At 41.2% G+C, this 24,340-nt stretch overlaps 1 protein-coding gene across 2 annotated transcripts in view; it reads left to right on the top strand.

The window, feature by feature from the left end:
* Positions 1-8,598: 8,598 nt before the first annotated feature.
* The window catches only part of vps37d (VPS37D subunit of ESCRT-I), a 44,095-nt gene continuing 28,353 nt past the window's right edge, over positions 8,599-24,340 (top strand). Inside the window, exons 1-2 of one of the 2 annotated variants that reach the window (XM_044371566.1) lie at positions 8,599-8,900; positions 17,595-17,760. In XM_044371566.1, the coding sequence (XP_044227501.1) occupies positions 8,778-8,900; positions 17,595-17,760 (289 nt within the window). In that variant the 5' untranslated portion in view covers positions 8,599-8,777. Of the gene's footprint in view, positions 8,901-17,588; positions 17,761-24,340 lie in introns of both variants that reach the window. The other variant, XM_044371565.1, reaches the window with a different exon arrangement.

The raw sequence follows: 24,340 nt of genomic DNA on the forward strand, positions 1-24,340 counted from the left end.
ATGAATAAATATAGGCATTCCTAATTCTGACTTTCTGATTGTAAACTCCCAACTTACCTTTCAGAGGAGACAAGGAGCATGACTGTAATCTGAAGAGTTCAAGACCAGTGAACCAATGTTTTATTTTGGGTATGTCATTTTCAGGCTTGTGCATCTGACAGGGTATGGAGAGCACTGAGAAATAAACTGTTGTTGATTTAGATCTTTTCATGCAATTTGTTGACAATAACAAAAATATAGAATATCATAAACCTTTTCCTTTAATATAAATCCTTCAGCCAGGAGAAAAAAACTTCCAACACTTCTTTGCAGACGATGCAGTGCTTGGTACACCAGTGTAGAATATCAGCTTACAAAGTTAAATACTAAATTTGTTGTCACAAAGATGTTATTTTGGTGAGCATTTAGGTTGCCTTTCTATAAAATAAGCATCACTTTTGCATAATGAATTCCCCCTGAGAAGTCTAATGTCTAATGGAGGCCTCTTCTGTTACAGACTGCTCCCTGTGGTCTACTTTGACTTTGCTCTTGAATTCATTGAATTGTGTTGACACTTGGAGAATGTGCCATCTTCATCTTCAGATTTGCTTCTAATCGTTGATTCTGCACCTTTTTGCACAAACAGATGAGTTTCCTCTTGAGAGACGTTTTTGTGCATCATGAGTCAGAGCACCATGGATGGCACAGAGCAGCACTGCTTTGAAAGAGAAGGAATTGTTGTGATTTAATGGGTCATGACTGAGCTTTGCATGCTATTCATTTCATTTCATTTACTTATTTATAAGGACAACACACAATCAACATTTTCTGTAAATGTGCCAGTGTTAAATAGGACATATCATGCTTTTTGTGATTTTCTTTTATTTTTATACTGTTATATTGTCAGATGTTAAACATAGTCCAAAGTCCTCAAGTTCCAAAACTTGAGGTGAATGTATGCGAAATGCACATCAAAAGCCAGAGCTTCAGCTTGCTCTGAATGCTTTGTTCGAAAAGTTACCTCTACTTCCTGCTCTACTGAAGACTTCAGATTGTTCGCACATGCCCACAAATGGCCATCTGTTCTGTAGTCTTTGTTACTAAAGTTGTTCAATGTGTTCACATTGACCACTCGCATATTTCAGATCAGGTTCAGGCTCGAACATGTACAGTTGTATTTGAGAAAATTCCATTTCAAGTAAGGAATGAGAAAAAGAACTGAAATCCTACTACTGCTGTTTGTTTACGTAGTCTCCGGAGAGGCAGTTTCTGGAAGCTAACGGATCAGAACAGAGTGGACTCACCAGGAGGGGGGCCTTAAAAAGACAGGTGCCAAAACGGCCTTTTTCAGACAGAGGCTGAACTAAGGCTGCATAAAGAGCCACTATAAAATAAATTAGGAGTTTTCTAACTAAATCATGCAAAGATATTCCAGTAGAGCCCCAGAATATAAATATAAACATGTAATGATCTCCCTGAGGAGAAAAGACTCATTGTTATTTAATTTAGGTGAGACTGAAGATGAAATCCATTTCATGTTTCATTGTTCATTATATTATGATTTTAAGGACTATATCCCCCTCTCCCCTCCTCCTTCTTCTCTCTCTCAACCCAATCGGTCAAGACAGATGGCTGCTCACCTAGAGCCCGCTTCTGCTCGAGGTTTCTTCCCGTTAAAGGGGAGTTTTTCCTCGCTGCTGTCGCCAAGTGCTTGCTCATGGGGGAATGTTGGGTCTTTGTAAATTAAAGAGTACAGTCTGTGCTATATAAATAAAACTGACTTGACTTGACTTGATATGACCTTCATAAACCATGCAAAGATATTCCAGTAGAGCTCCAAAATAAAAAATATAGACCTGGAAATGTGCATGATATGTCCCCTTTAACCAGCTGGCTAATTTTCAACTGCTGCCCTTTAACAAGATGTTCTGAAACCAAAAAACACAAAATCACAAGTACAGCACAAATCATGTAAAACAGCCAATGGTCTTCCCAAAAGTTGTTCTATGTTTTATGAACTGTGAGTCAACCTAATATGAATTTTCACTTTTAAATTTCTCTCCTCAACATGAACCAATCCAAAATTTAGCATTGATATATTTTTTTAAACATTGTGAGCTCTCTTGCTTTCTTTTCTGGAACACTACTTAAAGTATGCCAGAACAACATTTTTAATATCCTTTATTTTAACAGTTATATAATGTATAATAAATGTTCCCTTATTGGCCCCATGTAATACTCTTTTTTTGTTTTGCTGTCTAGCTTTTTCTTCCCTTCTATTTGATAAAATTTCCCAGAATACTGTGTTAGTTTTCTTTGCAGTTCTCAAGTTTTTTTAAGCCTTGTGAGTTTCCAAATTGTTTGTGAATTAAAGTTATTAAATTATGCAAAAGGATGTTCTTATATTTATTGCACGGATCATAAAAGAACAATATGAGCCTGCACCGTTGTAATGAAGAATCTTGGAGTATAAGAATGGTAAATGAGTGTGTGTTATGTAAAGTTGGTCCTTATAACCATTTTAAATCTCCTCAACAATGAATACCATACCCACAAATTGAAAAATACCATATCCTCTAGAGTTAAGGAGAGTTTGAGAGTCTCTTGAAATAATGATGATTCACATATTCTGGAAGAAGAGGAGTGCGTTGGCAATAGTAACCTTCTTAAAACATATTGTTCGGTTAGAAATGCAATACTCTCTGTGCATGGCTGACTTGCCCTCAATACATTTCTTCAATCCACAAAAGAGAACACACATCTTGTCCACAGAAACCAAAGTTCATGCCTCTTACCACTTTTTTGGCAGCAACGGTCAGCAAAAGTGATGATGTGGGTCTCCTGCTGCCAACCGTACAGTCAGAAACCAGACCTGAGTTCATTTCCTGAAAGTCAGAAGAGCTGTCAAAGGCAGTCACAGTCAAAGTGTGGGGACTTCTAATAACATAAACCCAGTGGTGGAGGAAGTACTCAAATACTCCTCAGTTCAAATTTGACAGAGCAGTAAAAACACCCTAAATACTGTTTTTTTTCAGCATGAAACATTTTCCTAAAGTGACCAGGAATATGCAAAACTTGAATAATAGTACAACTTGTTATATTTCTGTGCAGCTGATACACATTTTTGTACAATCAGGCTTCAGGTTAAATTGACAAAAAATCAGCATTCAAAAATGTTGTTGCATTCTTTATCTTCAATAACATTAATTAAAATCATGATGGCTGTTGTGTTGCATTGGGCCATAATATAGAGTGATTGTGAATGTTTTGCACTCTTTCTGCTCTCTGAAAGCTCAGTTAAGGATTAATCACCCATTTACTAATCACTGGTGAGGTATTTATGAATAAAACATAGTAAGTTTATTTATTCATGTCAAAATTTAATAAGAGGATAAACCCCTTGAGATGCACTGTCTGGTTTTGAAGGGAGTCCTCAAGCACAAAACATGAACGTTAACAAATATTTAAACAACAAACAACAACAAAAGTAAAGGTAAAAGTACCAATACAACAATGTAAAAATACTCCATTACAAGAAAAATCCCTGCATTTGAAGTATTATCAGCAAAATGTATTTCAAGGATCAAAAGGATCTGAACCAACTTTAGAGACTTTTAAATCTTTTAAATCAAGAGCATTTTAAGTCAAAGAAGTTTTATAAATATTTATATATTATATATTATATATAAGAGCGTGATTAGGAGTAAAAGTGAAGGATTTTTACTTTTATATTTCAGTAAAGTCCAAAATTTTACTTTAAGAAGTTATATGAATACAGGCCCTAGAGTCTATCCCAGCGTGCACTGGGTGAGAGGCAGCGTATACCAAGTATGATAGGTTGACAGTATATCACAGGTAACAATAGCCTGTACACACACACACACACACACACACACACACACACACAGAGGAACTCCCACCATAAATGTGTGTGTTGTGTGTTTTTTTTTTTTTTTACACTGGTTGCCTTGGGGGCCCCCTGGTGGCTGCAGGATGCTAATCAGCTTCTCAGTCAGCTTTCATACCTTCTGTCTGTGCTTCAAACTGACCATGATGAGAGAAACATTAGACTGTAGAGAGCAAAAATCTGCAAAAAGTCATTTATGATTAAAAAAAACATCCCAAACCAATAGTTTGGTGAACTTCATACATCTAATAATCCTTCACATGGACCACATAATAGTATCTTGTCAGTCATTAGTTACTACTTCACTTGTACTAAAGAGGTTTAATGGATGTACGTGGGTTTGGGATGACGTTAAATGCAGGGACTCAGTTTAGGGTTTAGTAAACTGATGAAACAGGGGCTCTTCAAAGAGATGATGCAGACCACAAAATGCACAAAAAAGTTAATGAAAGCCTCTCAGAAAGTGGGCACAAAACAGCTCAAATACACTTGACTTTGCTACTCTGGCTAAGACCAGCTGCTTGTAAAATGAATCTTTATTTAAGCTAAATGGTGATAAAATGGGACCGCAATCACATTATTTTATAACTTTTTTCCTCATCTCTATTAGCCATTAACCACTGTTGAATTACTTGGTGGAGGAATCTACTAATTATAAAGATTATAATCATTAATGTAGGCAATACACATATTTAAATGAGGTGTTTTGCAGTCTCAGGTTTAAGTATTGATATTAAGTATTGTGATATCTTATAATCTAGTCAGTGATGTGCTTAAAGTGTTTACAACATATTCCTTTTAAAGAGTAGCTGTGTTGTTGCCATCAATCAACAACATTCAGGTTATGAAATTATAGTAAAAAAAAAATGTTTAGAACTTAAATCTTGAAAAATATAAAAACGGAAGTTTGACTACTTGCTTGATGATGATTTTAGATGGTATTAATACATATAAGAGAGAAAACTGTAACAATGTAGAAAGTAAACATGTATTTTTATGCTTAAAGCTTTTTATGTTGTGATAAAAAATCTGCTTTGAGGTGATAGATCTAAGGTTTAAAATGATTTGTGGTTATTGTGGCACATTTGGCATGGAGTAATGAATGTTTGAGGGCCATTTGTATCACAGCAAATGGCCCACGGTGAAGATCTTAACTTCATTCAACACAATGTCAGAAAATGGGAGAAAATATGCAAAGAAACATGACAAAAACAAAACAAAACATTGTTTTTCATTGTTGTTTCACACTTTCATGGTCAAGACGTGATTATAGGCAAATTTACAAGCATCTGGCCCTGGACTCCAGACCTCCAGAGGCCCCCAAATGTTTGTTGGTTTGTGGCGATTGCATCAGCTGTAACTCTGTTTGGGAATAAGAACCATTAAAGCACAACATCAGCTGACATGATAGGAGCTGTAGTGGGTGTTCAGACTGAAAACAGCCCTGCGTTAAAGGTCATGCTGGTGTGGGTGTTTTATTTCAGGAACTGGTGAGACAATGAAATATAATCCAGGAAGGCCGGTTTGAGAAACTCTGCAAAGCAACAATATTGTGCTCTCAGCTTATTTGCCAAAACAAGTGGCCAAAAACATCAGTTATTGCAGATTTAAGAGAATGTTATGCTTATGGTGCATTTTCCTAAATTAAATATATATATTTCCTTGTTTAAATATATTTACATTCAGGCTACAGCTGATGATTGATTAAAGATCCCCTCCTCTGTTTTAAGACAGTTTGTAATAATAAATTGTGTTTACATGTTTTTTTCCTGCATAAAATGTTCAGTTACCTTTGTTAAAAATCCTTAAAATGACATCTTCTCCTTCTCCCTCAATGAAAAATCCAGAATTGCTGAATATGCAACTATTTTTCATTTCAAAAGTTTAACCGTTGGACACAACATGTCTCCTACTTCACCTTAAAGTCCATTCTCAGTGTTTGTGCACTGGAGGCTTCAAGTTTCCACATCACACTTGTAATTTAAGTTGAATACTGGACCACGATTGGCTCCAAACTAGTTGTGATGTCATAAATCATGCTTGTAGGAAAACGCTTTAAACTCTGATTTAAGAAAAGCTCAGAAACTTTTCCACTTTCAGCAGATTAATGTGACAATCAGCTTTCTAGTGTCAAACTCTGCACAGTGAAACTCAAACATTCAACTGAAGAACAAGAAAAACACATCCTCCAGTCATTTTTTTTGAAAAAGCCATATTATACACTAATTATTATTCAAGTAGAGTATTTTATATACATCTTAAAACATGGATTTTTGCCCACATCACTTACACTAAAAGCACATTTGAAGGGGATCTTTTAATAGCCAGTATGAACAGGAGGAAGGATTAAGGTCAAGGTCACTATAATTGCCTCCCTCAGGAGAAATTAATCTTGGACAAAGGGAATTGTCCTATCAGGCAACATTTCTTGGGCATAAAATTTTCCACCCCAGATCCAGTTATTTTCGGTGTGTAGTGTCAACCAATCAGGGGCCACCAGGAAAAGTTGAACATATTACACACATTCCACTGTCAGAGGGAAAGAAGTATGTACATCCTTCGGCACACAGACAAAGACTAAGCGGCACTTTTGTCATTAGTCATCGCACTTTTCTGTAATTATGTCTGCTTTATCGTGAGGTTAACTACTGCAATTTATACACACTCACAAACAACACCACTATAACAAAAATGATTTTTCATTAAAATGTGCATTTCACAATTGGAATTGCAGGAGGGGTGGTGCACCAGCAACCTGAATAGACCACATGCCCCTGACCCTAACCACTACTTGCCTAACCTTGACCTAACCCTAACCTTAACCACTGACCAAAAATCTGCTTTTTTCCCACTTGGGGATACAGCTTTTGTCCCCAATTGGACAAGCCATCTCCAATTAACTAGTCTTTAGTCTGAAATTTGTCCCCGAAAGTAGCCTACGACAGGGGCGCTAAAGCTAGTGGTCTGGACTAGTTAATGAGTGGTCTGTGGAGTGGTCTTCATGGTCCTAATCCACCTTTTCCCTTCTCAGGCCATGTTGGCAACACTGTTAGCCAAATAAATAACATAACATGTGAGTAGCTATTTTATTTAACTGTTTTTTAATATGAACCAGTGGTCCATATGGTCCTTGTGACCAGTTGCTCAGTGGTCTGTCAGTTGGTCCTTGTGGTCCAGATCAGTTACTTAGTGGTCCATCATGTGGTTCTTGTAGTCCAGACCAGTTGCTTAGTGGTCCATCGCATGTTCCTTGTGGTCCGGACCAGTTCCTTAGTGGTCCATCGCGTGTTCCTTGTGGTCTGGATCAGTTACTTAGTGGTTCATCACATGGTCCTTGTGGTCCAGACCAGTTGTTTAGTGGTCTGTTGCATGGTCCTTGTGGTCCAGACCAGTTGTTTAGTAGTCCGGTGCATGGTCCTTGTGGTTTGGACCAGTTGCCTTGTGGTACATCGCATGTTCCTTGTGGTCCAGACCAGTACCTTGGTGGTCCACCGCGTGTTCCTTGTGGTCCGGATCAGTTGCTTAGTGGTCTGTCGCATGGTCCTTGTGGTCCAGACCAGTTTCTTAGTGGTCCATCACATGTTCCTTGTGGTCCGGACCAGTTGCTTAGTGGTCTGTCGCATGGTCCTTGTGGTCCAGACCAGTTGCTTAGTGGTCCACCGCGTGTTCCTTGTGGTCCGGATCAGTTGCTTAGTGGTCTGTCGCATGTTCCTTGTGGTCCGGACCAGTTCCTTAGTGGTCCATCGCATGTTCCTTGTAGTCTGGATCAGTTGCTTAGTGGTCCATCGCATGGTCCTTGTGGTCCACACCAGTTGTTTAGTGATCTGTTGCATGGTCCTTATGGTCTGGACCAGTTGCCTTGTGGTACATTGCATGTTCCTTGTGGTACAGACCAGTTCCTTGGTGGTCCATCGCATGGTCCTTGTGGTCCAGATCACTTGCTTAGTGGTGCGTTGCATGGTCTTTTTGACCCGTACCAGTTGTTCACTGGTCTGTTGCATGGTCCTAATCCATCTTATACCTCCTCTGTCTTATCATCCTGTTCTTCCTTCTCTCTCATTTGGCTTTGTGGTACACTTTTGTTAACTATTAATGCATTGTTTTTGTTGATGGAGACAAATAAATACCACAAATCATAATATTTTGTAAATGAATTTTATTCTTTTGTCAATTAGGACTTGATTGTATTGTTACTGTTGTACTGAAGTTTGTGTGATGACAGACAGACAGACAGACAGACAGATAGATAGATAGATAGATAGATAGATAGATAGATAGATAGATAGATAGATAGATAGATAGATGGATATGACTTTTTTTTCGGCTAACAGTGTTTCCAACACAGCCCAAGACGGGAGAAGTTGGATTAGGACCACTCCATAGACCACTTCCTAACTGGTCCAGACCACTAGCTTCAGCGTCCCTAGTGGTAGTAACCAGTGATCCGTGTTAGTGACAATGGTCAGTGGACAGACCACTGAATTCGCTACAACCCCGACCCCCTCCCCCCTCTGATACAAACAATCAGCAGTTATCTGATTACAGCAAGAAAAACCTCTTTCAGTGTTCATTCGGGCACCTAACTGTTGTTTTAAGAAATACTTTTTTTTTTTTTTTTTAAAAACTGTGAACTTGTCCTTTAAACATGATGAAAACGCTCACTAATTAACACGTGACATTTCAGTTTATCGAGAGCTGCGGAGTCAGGATAAGTGTTTTACTTTGAAGGTGTCAGTAGGAAGTGTGGCAGTTAACGGTTTGTGCGTTTACGTCAGTTGACGCTGCACGCGGGGCTGAACGCATCGCATTCCAGTGTGATTCCAGCGAGATGTAAGCGCTGTGCGGACTCTGTGTTTCCCCGCCGTCTCCAGTCGCATTTTGAAGGGATAAAATGTCCAACTTGAAGGAGTCCAACACTTGTCCTGACGGCTACAGGGCTTTAAGCACAAGTGAGCTTAGGGAGCTTTTACAAAATGACGACAAAATGGACCAAATCATTCGACTCAATGAGAAGGTAGGTACCCTCTGCTCCCCAAACAACCAAAGTGCCGTAAGGACGCTCTGCTAAATCTCTACTTTTATTCGTAAAACGATGTGGTTCCGTCTTTTCCCCCCCTCTTTGTTGTCGTTAAAAATGAGCGTTAGGGTGTTTTTAATCATCACGTTTGATGTGCAATGTGTGTAATGCAAATCCGCTTTATATGGCTCATCGATTGTCTGCGTGGCGAGTGGTCGGATTTCCAATTCGTCTCCATGAACCCCCCAGCCTCTGTTGATGTTTGCGGTGAATTATTAGTTACTGAAGCGAAGATAAAACATTAATTTATCTGTGTTGTGTGCACACATGGTTATATTATAACCACAAATGTTCTTCTTGTGCAGGAAGCATCAATCTGTGTGGTGTTGTAGCCCCCATACGCGCCGTTATGTGGTTTGAGTTCTGACGCAGAACTGCCTTTAAAAATCTGGAAATATAGTGTTTCTTTATCTGTCCGTGTAGCTGCATACAGCTAAAAAGATGACTTGAGGGACTATAACAATTCTTACTTCACATTATTCAATTCGGCATTACTTTAATATATATAGCGATACTTATTTGAATAAAATTTCAACTTTTATAACTGGTGGTCCTGCGTTGTCTTCCCCCAAAAAGATACTCGGGATGGTATCAGAGAGGAGAGTTAATTAAAAAAAAGAGCACTTTTCTAACAATAAGTTGTGTCCTGAAGTATTGGATTTATGCCGAATTGAGGAGTGGGTTGTAACCTTTTAGAAAACATCTTAAATCGTATAATTTCACATGTACAGCTTTGCGTTTTAACATGGTACATTTAAATTACAACATTTTTAAATGGAATTCCGCGTCCTCTACTATACATGTAAGAGAGGCACGTTTAGGGGCTACACGATGACCTTCCTGGCGTCAAGTGATACTACATCTCTCTCTCTCTCTCCCTCTGACACACACACACACACACACACACACACATATTTATACAAGGTGTACCAGGGGCTCCCAAACTTTGTCATGGGCCCCATTTTGATTAGATTTGCCTTGGGGGGAGCTCAAACAGAGAAGACTCACAGTCAGGACTCAGTGGACTAAAGAGCTGCTTGGCTTTCTCAGCCAATGGTAGAGAGAAAACTACAATGGGTGCAGTGAAACATAACCAAGGTGGGCTAAGTCATCCTTGTCATATTTGCATCGCTTTCCTCGAGTACACTCACCGATTTATTGTGAGTTCAAAAGCTAAATGTCAAGTGATTTTTGCTTTAAGAGAGACAATACTCATTTGTCCTAAATAATCCTCTGTCAGGTTCTCGTCTTGGCGAAGGATGTGACATTTGAAACCTGGCTCTGTGAATGTGAAACTGGGACGACTGAGCCAAAGTGGTTGAATCTCACCAAGAGGTCATACAATTCTCCTTCCCCCCGGGAGCAGAGCAGGGTGACTCAGAACCACCATCCAGAGACCTTTAGGGGGGGTGTTTTAGCGAGTATTCACCCATTTATCTGCCATGAACTAATAACAGAGAGGACATTTATCTTATAAGCAGGCTGGTTTCCATTCGTCTGTCATTCCTGGAGACTACACCATGCTATATTTTGTCACAGCTGGCTGCAGTATTGCTCAATGCATCTCTCATGTTCATATGAGCTTTGGAAGCAGTGCACTTTATTAATCTCATGTTAATGATCTGTGTTATGTAAACTACTCAGCTTAATCATTCATAATGATCCCTAATCATGAATGCTACAGGCTGCTTCTTCTTATTCTCATTAAAAACTGGTCACAAAACAAGCTACATGTCATGTTGTGATATTTCCAGTGTAGCTGCAATTGAGTTTGATTTAGAGCTGCAAGCATTAGTCGATCGACAGAAAATGAAATGCCAACTCATGTGAGTCATTATTTAAGAATTTTTACATTTTTATGTCCTTTATGATGGTATATCTTTCAGGTTGAACAATAACAAGACATTTTAGGTTGCATCTACAGCTTTGGGAAACATTCATCAACATTTCTGACATTTTAAACGAGTGATCGAGAAAATAATCTATAATGAGAATAATCGTTAGTTGCAGCTCTGGTTTGATTGGAGAACATTTCACGATGATGTGGAACATCGAGTAACATCAGGTTTTCATGTCAGTCATACAGGAGCTTCTTCCTGGAGTCGCCGTGATGTAGTGATTCAACGATCATGTGGACTGATTAATGTCTTATAAATCCTCGGAGGGGAAACTGATTTACAAGGAGAAATCTATGATAGAAGAAAAAAAGGAGAAGAGTTGTTGTGAGCTCAGCAGCCTTAAATGTTCTGTAGCTGCAACACCTTATTTTGGGGGGTATGTACATAAAACGCTTCATCATTAGTGCTGGATATCAGACCTCAAAATGTTAAATGTGTCTGACCAAAACTGTCAAGTAAAGCTGAATGTTCTGTCTTTTAGGTTTAGGCGACATCGGAGAAGTTTGGCCTCTTTTGTCAAATGAAAATGATCCCGTATATTATAGACTGATATCTATGTTTATATTTCTCAAAATAAGCCGTCGAACGGTTAAGAGTTTTTAAATTTACATCTGAAAGTATGTGGTTTTCACTTTGCAGAAACTCTACTATCTACAAGCTGTAGGAGGTGAAAGATTTAGTCACTGACTGTTTCCAGTAAAGTTAAACAGCTGTAGCTAATTAATTCAACGAGTTGTGTAAAAAACAACAACAAAAAAACCCGGCTGTTGTGTGGGCCGTAATATACTCTTTGTGTAACTTCTCTATTTGAGAAATAAACAGCAGGCTGTGTCTTTTTTTCTGTTTAAAAACACCAACAGAGTGTGGGCTGGGGCTGTGACTAAATATTATTTTCATTATTGATTAATGTGTGGATTATTCCCTTGAATGTCAGAAAATTACGCAAAATGACAACCACTGTTTCCCAAAACCCAAGTTGACTCCCTCAAATGTCTTCTTTAGTCCCGACCAACAGTCCACAGCTGTCATAGAGGACTAATGAAACCAGAAAAGCACGTCACTTTAAACTCATCCCAAAAGGTGTGAGAAGAGAGCTGGAGCTGTCCCTCCCCTATGCTCTCAATTGAGTACAGGCTTGCAGTTACATGAAGAATTCTCTTTCATGGAAAAGACTTTACAGCCTGTCAATTTCATTGCAGACTGAATGTTAAATGGATGCCTGTTAGGCTGCAGAAGTCTAATTAGGATTGAGCCTCATTTAAGGTAAAAGAGAAACACTTATTTACTGCATTTCAAGTGGTCAGACTAGTGGCGTAGGCAGAAATTGTATTTTGAGTGGGCCATCTTTCCTCTGAAAAAAGGACTGTAACATATCCGTCATGCATTCATTATAGCCTGCAGCCATTGTTGCTTCAGTACCGGTCAGCACACAAAAAACTAAATCTGCACATTTTACAGAAATCTGCATCCTTGCACTCTATTCTATCAAGAAAACTGTGATGAGAAGCACCTTGATTTTCCATTTTTGACTGTGCAGGAAAATTCATACAAATACGGGTGTGAATGTGGTTCATAAATCTGCAGGCGAAGCCGAAGTCGTGAGAACATGATTTCACTCGGGGGTGCTGACTATTAAACATCCCCTCCCAAAAAAAAAAATGTTTGAGTTTATTAAATTCTTGTAGCGATGCCACTGCAGTCTCCCCATTGAGAGAGAGAGACGCTGTGCACATTTATGCACGAGGCACAGCAGCCTAACTTCATTGATTATTTAAATCTCCCGGCATGCTGACAGGATCGGTCAGGATTGAATGGTAGTTAATGATCTGTGTTCATCTACACATCCAAAAGGTCACACACACACACACACACAGTGCAGGTTCATATAGTGAAATTGTTTGGAGTAAAGCAGCCGTCCTCCCTGATAAATCCTGAGCTCAATCAGAGCTGTCTAAAAAATTCATTTCAGAAGCTAAAACTTTAACTCTGTTTCCTCTCGAGGGTTTTCTCTGTCCTGTCAAGTTGACAGTTTTTAGTAGTCGGGCTGCCGGAGACAATTTTAACTGGCATGTGTCAACCGGGTCCGTAAGCCGTGCGTCTCACACCTGCTTCTTTTCCCCACTGCGCTATCCTTACACGCAGGGTCTATTTTAGCCGGACCGGCTGCGACACGACAGAAAAAAAATTATTATTGCGACAACACAAATGGGCCTTCAGGCTGCCAGTCACCTCGAGGCTGCAGCGCCCCTACTGCCCGCGGCTATGGGTGAAGCCACATCAGGCTGACCTGCAGAAAGCGCTTTACCTCCAGGGGAGCAAGCTGACCTCGTTGTTGGCTGATGAGTCTGGTGGACTCAGTTGGAAGGAGCGGAGGAGTTTCTTCATCATCAAATAACACATTAAAAACTTTGTGGCGTTAATGTTACATCGCCTAAAAAGGGCAGAAGGCAGCTCAGGAGGGTCTGCGTGTCCGAACCAGAGGAACTAATCGCATACCAGAGACTTCCTACGACTTATTTCAACAGTTCCGTTTTAACCAGACGACAATTTAAACACACATGTCAAGTCAGCAATAAATCAAGTTTGTTTATTTATTTCCTTATTTTTTTGTATATATATTTATTGTTGCAAAACGTATTTTGATCACACTTGGCTGGGTGGGCCAGTCAGTAATGTGGGTGGGCCAGTGCCGCCCAGACCCATTACTGGCTAGGCGCCGGGGTAAGACATGTTGAACCACAGAAAACAACAGAGCTGCTCCTCGTCATCTGCGGCACCCGACTCCTAAGTGCTCCCCAAGTGTCATTTGTCAAGGATAGTAAACACTGTTTCAGATAAATTTACTCAGCTGTAGGTAATTAATTAAAAAAAAAAAAAAGTGACTGTTGTCTGGCCAGGAATAGACTTTTTGTGTAACTTTTCTATCCGAGCAGTAAACAGTGGGGAGGGACTGGAGGCGGCAGCTAATGATTATTTATCATCAATTAATCTGTTGATTATTCTCTTGAATGTCAGAAAACGGTGAAAAATGTTGATCACTGTTTCCTAAAGCCCAAGTTGACATCCTCAAATGTCTTCTTTTGTCCCAACCAACAGTCCACAGCTGTCATAGACGACTTAAGAAACCAGAAAATATTGATATTTGAGAAGCTGGAATCAATGCAGCTCTTGGTGAGACTTGATCTGGGTAACAGTGAGCAAAATCAGTAAGATTGAGACTGTCCTCCCAAGAAAAACGATACAATAGGTCGCAATTTTTTAGTCGCACAAAAACGATCTATAGCTACGTTTGCGCGACAGACGCCATCTAGTGGCTGCAGTAACCCGGAGCAGTGATGCAGTCCTCATTCAGAGGAGGGGAGTTGGATGGAGGCATTAAGCCAACACTGGACCACTGTTGTTTCCTTTTTTTTAAAAAAAAAAAAACACAACTACGATCGTCCCCTAATCGTAACCCCGTGGTTATTATTATAGCCATGACGATGAAGGTCGCCTAACTTAAAGGTAGTAGTAACTTTAACCCACACCTCGTTTCTTTAACTTTAACTAAGTTATCATTTTAACTCAAATCATGATCTTTCCTTAAATTTAACCGAGTGGTTTTTGTGTCTAAACCTAACCAGACCTTAACCACAGCGTTGCCACATCATAAAACATCTTTATTTTTTAACAGTGATTTGTAACGGTTTTGTAAATTACAGACAAATGATGTTGTCCTGCTGATTACTTCCAATAGGAGCATCAGATTAGAAAAATGCTCCCATGTGTCGTTCTGGAGCGCACATGGTCAAACAATCTCTGCGGCCGTTTCTTTTGGAGGACTTGTTGGTAAAGTTGCAGGCTGGAAAACCAAAAAACAACGTGGTGAAAGAAGCAGTACAGCTCAGTAGAGTTGAGGGGAACGGCGGAGTCAGGGGATAATTCTCTGTGGGTTCGTTACTGTGAGTAGCACCTTTTCATTTAATCAATAATTATACTAGAAATATTGATTGAAGTTGCTTTAAACTCATCCTAAAAAGTGCAAGAAGAGACATCAAGAAAATATCAAGCTGTCCTTCCCCTACAGACTTACAGTACATAGCCCTTCATTTCTCTCAGTTGAGTACAGGCTTGCAGTTACATGAAGAATTCTCTTTCATGGAAAAGACTTTACACCCTGTCAATTTCATCACAGACTGAATGTTAAATGGATGCCTTTTAGGCTGCAGAAGTCTAATTAGGCCTGAGCCTCATTTAAGGTAAGAGAGAAACACCTACTCACTGCATTTCATGTGGTCAGACATGTTAAACCACACAAAACAACAAAGCCGCTCTTCGTCTTCTCAGGCGCAGAACACTCGACTCCTAAGTGCTCCACCAGTGTCATTTGTCAAGGACGGTAAACACTCGCTCCCCAAAAGACTGCAGCAGTTGTTGTCTGATAAATGGAGCGGACTAGCCATAGCAGGAAATGGCATGTCCGTTTTAATTCCTGTTTAAGGAAAACAGGACTGATGATTGGACTATAAGCCTGAAACAAGCTGTGTTATCTTTATTCTCGCAGGACGTTTGTAGAAAGAGCAGCAAATCTGTAGTATCTCTCTCTGCACCCATGCGGAGTGTCTCTTCACTACGGGGCACATTCTGCAAATTCCTCTGAACTTGGGACTACTATTGCTTCATACATCCTTTTGATGACCCGTAAAATGTGAGACAGATGCACCGTACAACACTGGACTCAATAAAATGGCCTTCAGGCTTAAACTGACTGACTGTTGAAAGAAAGCAATTGAGCAAAAAAAGTATCCGGCTGGGCAGAGACCCAGGAATGCTGAGACTGATGGAATAGTCAAAAGAGAATTCAGATTTTTTTTTTTTTTTTGCAGCATGAAACCCACAAAGTGGCATTGTCAGTTTCTTTAAAGCGATGCTGTGACAGTATCGTTTGGCAAGACTTAAAGGGAGTGGCATTCATTTTAATAATTTATGGTTCTCTTATGGTCCAGTGACAATGACTCCCTCCTCGCCCCTCCGACTGGTGACCGCCCCTCCCCCTCCATATACACATACACCGACCACCATCTCTCAAACCCCCAACAGCATCACGACTACAGCTACACTCAAAACTGTGACCTTTGACTAGGGCTAAGCGATAACGGACAAAAGAGTAATTATTTTTCAGCTATTTTCAAAATTCACAATTTTATTTCCCTGCAAAGTACAGGATACTAGGACATTATGTGCGAGGCAGCTGAGCAAGAATAATAAAAGACCTGCACCACCTGCACGGCTGTCATCATTAGGCATAAAATACAGCTTATTCTGTACAGCTACTGAATGCCAGTACCAGATGCCTCATCTAAGTAGAACATCCAGTATAATAATCACTTTCAGCACATACAGCAGAAATGTCAGCTCGCTAATTGATTTGTTCTTTTCCGTTTGTGTTTCTTTACAAGACTCCTGCCTGATATCTGCAGACTGCTGCTAGTTACCAGGCAGGTAGGGACAAACTGAACAAAGTAGAATTTGGAAACTGTTCAGTCGCTTCCCTCCTCGTCATCAAACATAAACCGAGCTATTTACAGTCTGTCTCTGTCATATATGCAACCGTGACATTCAGTACGAGATAGTCAAAGACAGCTAGCCACCTGGAGTCATTACAGTCCTGTAAATTGCAGCATGTGAACATGTACTGTGACTAATCACGTCACAGTTTTCAGGACTGTCGTGACTCAAAACGGCTAATATAGCAGCTATCATCTTTTCTTAATATGCATGTAATGGTACTGTAGCAAACTTCCACTGCATTTCAGTGGCATGAACACATATCATTCACGTATCAAGTTACTGCTGATGCGAACCAAACATTTCCTGCTGCTGCTTCACATTAAAAGCTTTCTACCAGCAAACCAAATGAGAGGCTTCTATTGTGAAGCAGCTATATAAAATGTGATGTATTTGTAAGAGAGGTAGCGGAGCTTCATTAGTGATGCTATTCTTCAATAAAAACAGGTTTACACAACAAGATAGGGACACATTAAGCACTGTTTGTACAATGGATCAGGTTTGGGGTTTTTTGGGGGGGGTGGGGGATGGGTGGTTTGCAGGATTTAACATTATATAAATATCACAAGTAAAAAGACAACATGGCACAGCAGCTCTTGATCAAACAAACAAACAAAAAAATAAAGAAATGAAATAACAGGAGGCTGCAATGCATGACAATTTTTAAACAGAATGATTGGCAGAGTCAAAGAAGGGGGGTGGGAGAGCAAATCAGTTTTAAATATTGCAGGGAGGTTAGATGAAGAGATGCAGATAACAAGTTTTCTACAACACAGCCCACCTCAAGTCATTGAAGTGAACAACTTATACCTTGCAGTGCTGTATAGTGGAAAAACATTGTGTCACGGCTCAGTTAGAGTCCCTGCCGCTATCGTAAAATGACCTTAGCCTTCAGGTGATTCAGTGTTCTGTGCAGCTTCCATTTGCCGGCAGTAGAAGATAAGCCAGTCTGCCTACATACAGTGATTGTATCTGGCAGCTCCCAGTGACTTTCTAACACACAGAAAACTTTCATTTCAGCTGCGCCTCCCTCCCAGCTCTGGCTCGATTCAGGCTGTGTGAACTCCTGCAGCTGTACCACATGCATGTCAGATGGGTCGTCACGTGAATTTGTGAACAATAGTTGTCATGCTGTTAAAACGTGAAACGTGATCTGTTTCAACTTTGTACTTCTGTTAAGTTTCAGGACCTTCAAGTGGACAGGGAGATGCTACTGACCTCCAATCGGAGTTTAGCAGAGGAGAGCCTCGCCCGACGACCCCGCCTTAATAACGGCAAACTCCAACTGGCGGAGAAATACCGGGAACTGTCCAACCTGGCAACCACATGCTGGGAAAAACAGAGTCAGCTTGGTGAGTTTACCCCACTGCACAAGAGACAAAAGGGGAAGGGGGGGGGGGGGTTGGGTGCAGTTTCTGGTTCCATATAGGATGCCAACAGGCGATTACTGTCAAGGCATAAGTCAGGAGGAGTGAGGTTGTGATGACAAGGTCACTGGTTCAAATTCCAGTGCTGGATGGGTAAATATGGCTTTGCTAAGTGGAAGTAAGGCGCCGCTGCAGCTCCCTAAAAGCCATTTTTCTGATGATAGGACAGCTTTCTATATGACCATAAACAGCTGACTGATACCAAAGTAGTGTTAACTTTAGTGACTTTAGTGAAAACAAATCAAAAGAGGAAATCACAGGTTAACCACTTAAGTTTAAAACTAATTATACATGATATCCCACAGTGGCTCCTCACCGTCTTACCTTGTAATTGCACAAATAGCCTTTACCGGAATCTTTGAGACATAGAAAGCAAAAATGAAATTTAAATCACTTTTGACTCGCTGTGACACTCTCGCTGGTTTAGAGAAAAAAAGGGAAGTTTCACATCAGAGTAGAGAAAAGCTTCCGTGTCAGTGAGACAAGCCTTCAGCCGCTCAGCGAAAGCCTCAGCATGACTGGGGTTCGGTCATGGGAACGAAACGGAGCATATCAAATGCCAGCAGGAAGCTTGCAGCAGTTGTCAAGGAATTTGCAGGGTGAAAGGGGCCTTGTCTTTGTTTAGGCAAGTCATGCTTTTGACGGGGCAGCTATAGGGCAGCACCAGAGGATGTCTTCTAAGCCTCAGCCCTAAATTTTAAGCCTCATGGGCATGCTTACACTGACAGTGTAAGAGCCCAGCCAAGAGCAGGTGATAAATCCTGCTGCATTAATTTCCAGAGGTATTGTCAACTGTTACTTATTTATAACTCATAACGTAAGCTTTTATGGACCAGGCGCAGTGCGTGGTTTACCCTAATGAAAACAATTCCTGCTCCAAGCCCAGCTGCCGGTCAGTGATGGAAGTTTGGAGGAATGTTAAACTTCCTGTCAATGTGTGGGCATTATACAGATGCTATCCCACCTCCCCAGCAAAGTAGCAGGATGGGCGGGGGTCCATCCTTCCTCTGCAAAACATCTGATTCTCATTTGGTGCAACAAGGGAAGGGAGGGGAAAAAAAAAAAAGGATAAATGAGGAGGCTTTTCTTAAGGCGAGTAATCGTGGCAGAGACGAACTGTGGAGTGGATCAAGGTAGACAGCTGTGTTGTTGACTATATCCTGCTGTTGGTAGATGGGATCTGTGACCAGAAGAAGCTGGCAGAGTTTGTTGTGGTTGAGTTGCAACCTTGAATGTTTCTTGACGCCAACTCCAGACAGTTTCTCACAACCATTACTGGCATCTACTGACATCTGCTTCTTTCTGCTGCTATACAAGCAGCTAATCATCGACGCTGACTTTCAGACTTTTGTAATGAAACATAAGCCCCTTTACATACAATCTCACACATAGGTCGCTGTTCTCCTTCTACGAATTTGTTTTGTTAAATACATTTTGAGGAGTATGTTCAGTGACATTATTTTCAACTCAGAGTGGTTTTTGTTCCACGTACAAATTGTAGGAAGTTCATTGAGTTGGATGTTGGACATATAAAGCAGGGGGGGTTTGACACCGGAGAATTGTTTCTGATCCTAAACAGAGGCGTTTGGAGGACTTGCAGGGTTTTCCCTGTCTATCTAACTCAAACTCAGGCTGCTTTTCTATTATTGGCTGCTAACTTTGTTGAAAATTCTGGTATGTGATATTGATGAAACATTGCAGCACCTGGAGAGTCTCCAGCATGCACACGCCAGAGGTATCTTGTAGTTCATCTTCAAAATAGGCAGCGTTTGCAAGCATGTTTTCATCTCATAACTAAATAATTACCTTTTGCGAGACCAACATGAAGTATATTGTAAACTTTCTACGCCATCACTCAGAGATTTATGTTAGCGGAGCAGCGATCAGTAGCAAAACAAATGAGACTGGCTGACCAACAGACACTGCAGCATTAAACAACTTAAACCAACTCTGGTGCAAAGAAAATAACTCGGTGCTCAGTCGGTTTCAACTCAAACCCTGCACCCGCCCAGCTTTCCCCAGAGCTGACGGTGCAGCAGAGAGGCTGCTCTCCGCTGCTGGAGACATGAAGTTAATAACGACACAGCAGAGCACCCCGCCTCCCGCTCAGTTTGTTATTGTCATACAGGCAGAAGACTGTAAGATGCTTTCATTAATTCATTAATTAGTGCTGCGGACCATCTACCAGTTATGTTTCATATTGTGTTTCTGTGGAGTAAGGAGACCAGTCGATGGTTTGGCACACAGTATACTGGAGTAGGAGACTGAAAATAGTGCCGCCTTTTCTATTCATTCAATCAAGAATCAGTTTTGAATCCAGAACCAATCGGATCAGCACCCAAGTATTGTGATAATATCGAATGGGGAGATAAGCATCGTCCCAGGCCTAGAAAATAAACACTGTCATTTGTCACAACCTTTATTTCTCTCCTCTCCTCTCCTCTCCTCTCCTCTCTTCTCCTCTCCTCTCCTCTCCTCTCCTCTCCTCTCCTCTCCTCTCCTCTCCTCTCCTCTCCTCTCCTCTTGCTGAGTTTAGAAAAGAACAGAGAATACCATTAATCCCGCAGGGCCAAAGTTACTCTTGCAGAATAATCCACTGTCATACATTGTGTCAGCACTTTGTTTGTTTATCACTTTTCCCCCTCACTGATTAATTGACTCTGTCATGTCATTTCCTCTCTCCTCACCTCACTTCTTCGCCTCCTCTTCCAAGGCTCCAAACTAACTTTTCCACTTTTGCTACCATGATTTGGTTGTTGCTTTTTTTTCCATTGGTCAAAATCAACACTGACATTTCTGTTTCTGCTCCATTCAGCAGTCAACATGGAGACTAATTTATGAGGTTGAGAAGTGAGAGTGAAGATAAATCCACTTTTTACTCCTAAAAGTATAAAAGATAAATTTCGGAGCTGTCATCCAGCCGGTAAACGTCTCCAGATCAGAGCCGAATCTGGTGTGACTCCGGATGTTATTCTTCCAGAAGCTCCGGCTCTCTCCCCGGTTCTCTCCTCCAGAGCTCCCTGTTGCTCAGCAGCGGTCTGTTAGCAAACAGCGGCTCGGTCCCTCCGCTCTGCTGGTCCTCCACACACACACACACTCTCACATGCTCACGCGCTGTGTGTAGGGCACCAGGTGCCGGAGGGGGCACCAAAACAGCCTAATGATCACCACGCACTCGCACGAATGCGACCACATGAAATTTTAACTCTCACACTCTCACTCTTTGGTCACAGTCTTCTCTTCTCTCCTCTCAGGCGGAGTTTAGAGAAGAACAGAAAATACCATTAATCCTGCAGTGCCAAAACATGAGGACTAAGTTACTCTTGTGGCATCATTTCGTCATATAGTGTGTCAGTACATTGTCTATCTCTGCTTCTGTCCTCACCTCCTCTCCTCTCTGTTCCCTCCCTCTCTGATGGATGATTAATGATCTCAAAGCTTGTGTGTATAGTCAGTATTTCTCATTCTGTTTCTTTTCCTCCTCAGGTTTTGCTCCAAGTATATATGTTATCTCTCCTTGTCGCTGTCATGTCTCTCCTCTATCTGTTCAACTTGTCTGTCTCAGGACTTTGAAGGGAGAAGCACATTTATTAAAGACCTTAGATCTTTTACATTTCAGGTTTTGCTCCAAGTATATATGTTATTCTTCCTTGTCACTGTCATGTCTCTTCTCTCTCTGCTCAACTCATCTGTCTCAGGGCTTTGAAAGGGGAAACATCAGACTGTAGTGTCTTGGCTTAAGTTGAGCAAAGCTATCAATGACCTCCCCACGGTCCAGACCAGCCAGTAACGCCTTCTCAATGGACATTACAGCCAAATGACCTAACAGTCCTTGACCCATTGTGCTTGTAAGCCAAGTATGCAGTCGTCACAGGCACTGAAAGATCTTCCACAGCTGCAGCTGCAAACAGGGATAGTCAAAGCCACCTGAAAGATGGCCTTGAGGGTGGGGAATATATCACCATCCAGGAGGGAAAAGATGCTTCAGGATTAGGGATTGTGTCCTGGCCAACAAACTCTGGCAGTAGTTGTTGTTGTTGTAATGCATGGCAATTTGTCTTAGCAATCCTTCAGAGGGGAACAGTTTTGAGGCTGGATGACATGACTGTATGTCGTCATAAATTGTGCTCCAACTCCTGACAACCTGCTCTCAAGCAGTCTGTCGAGGACTGGAAAGAACAATCTCTGTCTGAGATGATCTCCTGAGCTGAAGTCTGAGCTCGTACCACAGGATGACTCAACTACATGCTCATCCATCCTTTTCTGCTTCCTCCATAGACTAGTACTATATTCAGTGATCCCAGGGCCATCACATATGGTCCTGTCATACATGTCCACAGCCATCTCTGAAGCAGATGTTGGAACATCACCAGCATGTAGATGAGGGGGGCAAATCTGCAAAGCTTTGACTGCAGTCCCGTGGTTAAAGGTGTTGAGATGTTCTGAAGGGTCCAGATCACAGCACACAGGGAGGTTTTCCAGGATGGCTTTGGACAGGCTCAACCTGCCCAGCGAGTCTTGGAAATGGACAAATTCTCCCTCCCCTTATTCCGAGCTGTTTCTTCAAAGCATTCAATTTGTCATGATTGACTAGTGATGTGTTAAAGAGCAGACACGCTCCAGCAGATCAAACAAGTCACATGCTTCAGGGACAGCTTTGCAAGTGTGGCAAAGGACCGGATTTAGTTCACGGGCGTAGCAATGGACATAAATTGCTTCAGGATGTTTTTGTCTAAAGCGAGCTTGACCTCCCCCTACTGCCCCACTCATGACAGAGGTGCCATCATATACTTCCAGTCCATGTTTGACAGGCTGCTCCTCTATGGTGTCAGTGATGATTTCAGCATCAAATGCATCAAGCTTGCAAAATCCAAGGAATCCTTCCTTCTTATCATTTCTCGTGAAGTCACATATCTTAACACATGCTCTGAATGCCGATCCCTTGCTTCGTCTACTATGATTGAATACATTTTTGCTGCTTTGATCTCTGAAATAATTACTGCTGTTATGATTTCAGAGCAGCTTTGGATCATCTCGTTTCGGGATGACGGTGAGATGTAGGTAGTATGTTGATTGAATTGCTTAAGTAGCTGCACTCACTCCATTAAATTGCCTTTGTTATCACTATCTTCACCCTCATTGTTACCCTGAAAAGCGATCTCCTGTTTCCCCAGAAAGTTGCCACTATGTGTTAAGGGTTTTCCTTACGTTCCCGACCTTTTTACTGATATTTGCTCCTTGCAGCTGCTCTGTCACATCGCCATGAACTTGAACTAAAACTCTTCCAAGACATCATTGAGGTCTTCATGTATGGTGGAACTCTCATTCTTCCTGAAGGAATTTAGGGCTCTTTTCCAGTTAGTATACCCTGTACTCATGAGGGAATCTTTCTGGTCTCTTAGTTGTTTTGGTTTTGCATAAAGCCTGCAAACGAAGCAGAAAGCTACATTTTTCTGTGCAGAGTATTCCAGCTACTCAACGTTTGAAACCATCTCTGTTGGAACGCTCATTTTTGTAGGCCAAAACTGACTGTGTGGGAAACCGTAATTCTTCACTTGCATTGGCCCTGTTTGTGGGGTCCCTAAGTAAAGGGCTTTTGGCTGTGTGTGTGTATCTGTACCAGAGGCCTCCTCCTGGCTCTCCTCTCCCTCATCTCTCCTGTCTCTTTCCTCTCTTTCCCAGTTTTCTCTGGTCGCTCTCTCTCATCTCTCCCTCCTCTGTCCTTCCTGGCTCATCTGTAATTGGAGACAAAACCCTAGTTCATAAGCTCTCACTATGACAAATTATTTAAATAAATTACATGTGCCAACATGCAGCTATGTGTATTAATCTTAGTGTCACACTAGCTACTACTATGAAATGATCTTTATGTAGCATCTCTAATCTTTTAAAGTAAAGTAAAACACTCATACATCAACAGGGGTGGATTTAGTGATTTAGGAGCCCCAGGCAAACTCTGTCTTGTTTTACAAAGTAAAGAAACATTTTGATTTTGGGATGGTTTACATGCACTTTGGGATGGTTAAAATAGTTTTTTGGGACGGTGGTCTGGAGCCCTGAACCTGAATGCCATAAGATTGACACAGCTCTCCTTAACCAGTATTATTGCTATCATTCCTTACAGGCTAGCTAGCCAGCCAGAGGAATGGCTACGCTAACTAGCTGTTGGTAGACAGCTATCTTGCAAAGCAAACTGTGCCTATAGTATATTTACAAAGTGTAGAGTTAATTGCATATCATTTTCACATGTTTGTAAAAGAGATTGATACTCGGTAAACACTTCATCACATCACCGGGGGCAGCTGCTGCTGCAGTATCAGCCTCTCAGCACCACGCAGCAATACTGTCGCTACTCATCAGACCTCAGCATCTCTCTGGCTTGCATCAGTCAGCGTAGTGGGGTTAGGAGGTGTTGGGCGCAGTAAGATGAACACACCCTGTTGGCTTTTTCGGTACTCAACCAGGACCATGATCTTTCCCAAACCTTAACCAACATCTGTGAACG

Source organism: Thunnus albacares, chromosome 13 (genome assembly GCF_914725855.1).
Source record: "Thunnus albacares chromosome 13, fThuAlb1.1, whole genome shotgun sequence".
Classification (NCBI taxonomy): domain Eukaryota; kingdom Metazoa; phylum Chordata; class Actinopteri; order Scombriformes; family Scombridae; genus Thunnus; species Thunnus albacares.